The 5737-nt window shown below is 39.9% G+C and overlaps 1 protein-coding gene across 1 annotated transcript; it reads right to left on the minus strand.

Annotated features, from left to right (window-relative positions):
• Positions 1-956: 956 nt before the first annotated feature.
• Positions 957-1910, minus strand: LOC148945931 (protein CFDP2-like). Its single transcript, XM_089097554.1, has one exon. The coding sequence runs from the start codon at positions 1908-1910 to the stop codon at positions 957-959; it is 954 nt and encodes a 317-aa protein (XP_088953680.1).
• Between the last annotated feature and the right edge of the window lie 3827 nt (positions 1911-5737).

A 5737-nucleotide genomic window follows, 5' to 3' on the forward strand; every position in this document is an offset into this window, starting at 1 on the left:
ATCTTACCAACTAAAAATGTAGCTATAATGACACTTGAGAATCCATTGGAATCAAAACAAAAGCCAACCACCCAAGGTGATTAGGTGAATCTCTTCAGTTTGAAAATTTTTATTGAGAAAAAAGGAGCATGTTGAGTTGCGTACATATATATATATGTATATATGTATATATATATCTATATATATATATATATATATATATATATATATATATATATATATATATATATATATATATATATATATAATGTTACATTTCTACTTACTTTTAATTTCTCTCAACATGCTCCTTTTTTTCTCAATAAAAATTTTAAAACTGAGGAGATTCACCTAATCACCTTGGGTGGTTGGCTTTTGTTTTGATTCCAATGGATTCCCAAGTGATCAAGTGATCAAATAGGGATCAATTCCAATCAGATCAAATATCTGATCAATCGTTGACCTGTTTGGGCAGAAACCGGCCTGATATTCTGGAATCACAGTTGAAGATATAGCTCTTATACGCTCCAGCATTACTCTAGTGAATATTTTAGCGGCGTGGCTCGTAAGGCTTATAGGCCTGTAGTTATCACAGATTGCTTTCGAGCCTTTCTTATGGATTGGAACTATCGTGGCTTCACACCATGAGGAGGGGAAGTGACCTTCTTCCCAAGCAGCAGTAGCAATTTTTAGGCATAGGTGAACAAGGGGATCGCAGTTTACTTTTAGTAATTCCGGTTGGATTCCATCTGGGCCTGCAGCTTTGTTTGTCCTTAAACCCTTGATAGCCGATTCTATCTCAGATCGAAGTGGGAGTGGGCTTGGGTCTGCGGTGATTGCGGGGAAGCTGTTAAGCCCTGATGGGTCTGGGAGGATCGTTGAGTTTAATTTGCTCTCAAGGTGTTCTTTCCATCTGGTTCGGATCCCGTCTGTAGTTTGGATCTGGTTACCATCTTCATCAAGGAGGGTACAGGCTTTCAGTCCCTTTTTTTGGCTAGTTCCCTCACTTGCCTGTACATGAAGTGAGAGTCACCTTTCTTGAATGCCATTTCGCATTGCTCACATTGTTCCCTTATATAGGAGCGGTGAGCACGGCGAGTGGCTTTCTCTACCACACGTTTCAATCGTTTGTACATATCCCGACTTTCTCTATCTAGTTTGTTAGTGTGGTTGCGTTTTTCCTCACATAATGAGATTATCTCATCCGTGATCCAAGGTTTTTGGTTCGCCTTTTGGACTCCCAGGGTAGACTGGGCGACATCGCATATAACCTGCGAGCTACTCTTCACAAGATTGTCGATGTCATCTTTTGATAGAGTTAGCGGGGATGTAGAGAGGAGTTCAGAAATTCTTTCGGAAAGAGTAGCGGTGTAATTTTGTCGAGTAGTTTGGTCTTTTAAGAGGTCTACTCTGAATCTGGGAGGCTTTCTGGAGAGTTTCGCGGCCGCTTTTAGACGCATTTTAAAGGAAGTAATAACAAGCGAGTGGTCGCTATCGAGGTCGCCGCCAGCCAAAGTGACTGTGTTTGTGATGGAAGATTTCCAGCGTCTAGATACGAGGATATAATCTATTAGATTCTGAGTCCTTCCCTCTGGGGATGTCCAGGTTGTTTTACGTCGGGCTCTGTGTTTGAAGAATGTGTTAGTGATAAAAAGATCACTATCTCGGCAAAATTCCATTAGGCGCTCACCTCTCTTGTTCAGCTGTCCATGGCCAAATTTGCCCATCACGTCCTCGTCGCCGGATGGGTCGTCACCGACAATGGCGTTGAAGTCCCCGATGACAAAGACTCTATCTTTTTTTGGTACGGAGTCCACTAGACACTGATGATGGAGATAAAAGTTTTCGGATTCTTCATCATCTCTGCTTGAGTCGGGTGCATATACTTGGATGATTGTAAGATTCGCTGGTGAGCCTTTCAGGCGGATCATGATCAGACGTTCTGAGATGGGTGTTGTTGCGATTAGTGATCTCCTAGCCTTACTGGAGAGTAAGAAGCCTACTCCCTGCCAGGATTGCCAAAACTTTTAGGGACAAAAGTGTCCAAATCAGCCAAAAATGGACACTTTTAGTGACCCTCTAGAAAATTATCAAGTATACAGAGTTGCCACTATAAATTTTCAAAACCTGTGAAAAAGGTGCCAAAAAACCTGTGAAATTCATCCTTTTTGTTCTGCTACCTCGCGGTCTGTTACCTGCTTGAGTTCTGCAGGTATTTCCAGCTTTGACATTAATACTACCAATAAATTAAGTTCAGTGCTAGTTCAACTTGAAGAGATGGCATAAAAAAAATCGTCATGAGAATGTCAACAGAGCGATATTTTATATCGATTATCGATACCGCTCCCTATCTTAGTCGAAAAGTAAAGAACCAATCATAGAGATTCATTTTCACTTTGGCATTTTCATAAGTTATGCGAAAAAGATGCGAGTCGTTGATATTGGGTAGCTATTAAGGATCTTTGGGTGTGAAAAGGTCCGAACGGCTGTAGCAATGAAATGTCTATTTTTACCTACATGGTTTCAAAGTTAAACAAAAGACGTCGATCACCTTAACCACTTAGCCATCTGGTTGGTCAGGTGGTTGAAATTGCTTAAAAACTCCTTGATCTTGTCGATTTCTTAACATTTAGAAGTAGCCTTGGGCAAAATATACATTTTCGAGAACTAAAAAAGTGAGAAGACAAGGTCGATTGAAATAAATTCGCTTGAGTTATACTCGATAAAAACTGGCGACCAGCGTCTGGCAAAAAATTACAGCTGAAAGTATAAAATATAAAACAGAAACATTCGCTAGCGGCTATAAATAAAATTAAGCCGCAACACAGCTTTTCTGCGAAACTCCTTTCTTTCTATGACAGCAGTATAATAATAGCCATATGCACACGGCTATACGCCACAGGGATTTACGCGGAACGCGTCAGCAGGGAATGGTCATTCCCTTCTTCTTACCAGCGTTCTCAGCGGCCTTGGTGACTTTGCCACCAGCAGTAGGTACGTCCTTGAAGTTGACCGACTTGATGGCAAACGTCAACCGTAAGATAGAAGAAAAAGATGAATTCGATAGTTTTAGCAAACCTCATTGGTTAAGACTTTAGGTCCTATTCCTATTCGGTGGATAAATGGAAGTACTCTGAAAATGGAAACAGTACATTCTCTGAAAGTGGTTGAAAAGTCTCAGATCGGTTCCAAGAGACAAGCGACGGCCATTATCGATTTAAACTCACCTGAAGGGGTTTTCGGTTGGGCGGATGGGTGGCTGGATGGCATCAAGAGCTTCAAGGAGGTCTTGCCGTCAGCCTTGCCTTCTTTGCACTCAATGGCCAACCCATTGTACCATCGAAGTCTGTCAGATGGCTCCAACATGTAGTCTCCGTGCCAATCAGAAATTGGGACGAAGGCAACAGATGCTGGGTTGTAACCGATTTTCTTGATGTAGGCGGAAACTTCTTTCTTGATTTCCTCGAAACGAGCCTTGGAGAAGATGTTCCACGAAGAAAATTTTTTGAATTCAAAATCTCATTTCAGGATTGAGATGTGGAAAACGTAGTTGGAAATGAAGATATGCTTTCTTTGCGAAAAAAATTAACTAATAGAATACAAAAAAAGGAGGAGGGGAATCAAAGAAAAACAAGAGAAAGAAAATAAAAGAGTAAGATCAGATTTAATAGAAAGAGTATTAGAAACAAAGAGTAACATTAAGAAATAAGAAAATAGAAGAGTAACATCAGAGCAAACATTTCGATTATTCAAGCTGGAGACAATTATAATTCTCTCCCTGACTCACTAGTCTAAGCTGACACAATTAATAGCAACAGAAATGGACTTGATTGATTTGGAAAGGTCTGTTGACAAAAAAGGCTTTAAATGGTTTTCTCGCAACTCCAGGGCCGGATTTATGTTCTTCCTTTTCCAGTATAAAGTATAAATTAGTGTTCCCCTGTGTAAGAAGTTATTTCATCCAAATGTTAATGTATTCATAAGAATGAGATTAATGTGTTTATTAGAAAAAGATCCACGACCTGAAAAAATATCATTTAACTGCCAATCTGAGATCACCAGCTCGTACAACGCCAACCAAAATAAAGCAGAACGGATTTCCAAAAATTGCCCTGGCCTGTGTCCCGTCACAGTCACGGTCAAATATTAAAATAACTAAAACAATAGAAAAAGATGTTCCGAATTCTGATTTTCTTTTCCCTTCATTTTCAACACTAAATGCTGAAAACTTAAACGTAAATAAAATGGCAGAGTTAAAGAAAATCGTTGATTTCCCAACGACAAAAAGTGATACTCTATTAGATCTGATTTGCAGAAATTTAAGTAATGTTTATAATGAACCCCGAGAACCACCTCCCCTGGTGGTAGCTACCATTATATGGTGCATTTAACACCTCTACCTTCATTTAAGATTAACTATATTATTGAAACTGTAAATTATCGTCCCCGTCTAGATAAAGGAATTTTTGATTTTGGCAATTGGATTTCTTCTGAATCTTGGGCTGATGTAATCCTTAATACATTTAGTCATAAAAGATAAGCTCCATAGTAAATATCAAGAATGCTTTCCTGAGAAGACATTCAAACGTTGTAATACGGATCGACCTTACATTATGCAAGAAATGAAAGATTTAGTTAGACATAAGATTCAGCTTCCCTCTAATGATTTAGCATAAGGATAAGACGCTTAGGATTTAGTCAGTCAAATGGATAGGGTTAGGATTCATCCTCTATTTGCTTGCCCATATCGTCATCCTTGCAGTACCACTTCAAAAAGTTGTTCAATAATATAGGCAGAATCTGCCACTGGTCAACCGACGCAGCGCTACGAGTAACCAGCTGCTTTACATGCATGAGGGAATGCACAGTTTTCACTTTCAGCCGATTTCGCAACTTAGTTTTAATGTTTGTTAATTGAGAAAATTGTCTTTCGGCACCAGCACTTGAGTGAGGTAACGCGCATAAGTTCAACATAAAGTTTGCTAGTTGAACGAATTTGGGAGTGCCGTCAGGATTTTGCACATTTAACACGAGCAAAAGTAAGATGGAGAGAACACTAGCTCTTCACCACCAGACTTCAGGATCATTTCTTCTTCGTAATCTGGCAAGACCAACCACTGGTCTTCAAAAGTGTCTCTAGCAGACTCTATCTCGCTCTGACTTTTCCCCAGAAGTTTACTGTATCTGCTGGTCAAAGGAGTTATCGTTTCAACAGTTCCACTCACGACAACTTTCGGGTCTAAGCACTTGAGCGCTTGTAACGTCTTATCTTTATGATTGACCCGCTTTTTCAATTGCTTCACCAGTTCAACGTAGAATCCCAAGCTGGTCAGCTTAAACTGTTCGACAGCTTTCTCGGACACTCTTTCTTTGTTCAGGTAAGCTTCTGTGTTGGGACCAGACAAAATATGTTTCACATTTTTGTAGTTTCGGGGCTCAAGGGGCACTTCAAAAGCATCACTTCGGTTCAAAAGTTCTTGTTTCACGAAGCATCTCATGATCCTTTTCAGTGCCGATCTAAAGCTTGTTATCAAAGTGTGGATCATTGTGTCCTTAGACAGGAACTGTACGTTCAAGCTATTAACCTTACTGTTGGAACCCTTGGTCCCAGTTTTGTCAGATAAATGTCCCTCCCAGATTCATTTCTTTCGGCCCCTTAATTATTTTCCTTCCTTATTAATTTTCCTATTATTTTTGACGCCATTTTGGGTCCTCTTAACTGCGTACGTGTTTAATAGACCACGAGGGAGACATTGCA

The sequence above is a fragment of the Artemia sp. Qi Xiang Cuo genome, chromosome 12 (genome assembly GCF_049724085.1).
Source record: "Artemia sp. Qi Xiang Cuo chromosome 12, ASM4972408v1, whole genome shotgun sequence".
In the NCBI taxonomy this organism is placed as follows: Eukaryota; Metazoa; Arthropoda; class Branchiopoda; order Anostraca; family Artemiidae; genus Artemia; species Artemia sp. Qi Xiang Cuo.

Excerpts from the sequence above, each read along its gene's own strand:
- LOC148945931 (XM_089097554.1), bottom strand. The coding sequence starts at position 1,910 with ATGATCCGCCTGAAAGGCTCACCAGCGAATCTTACAATCATCCAAGTA.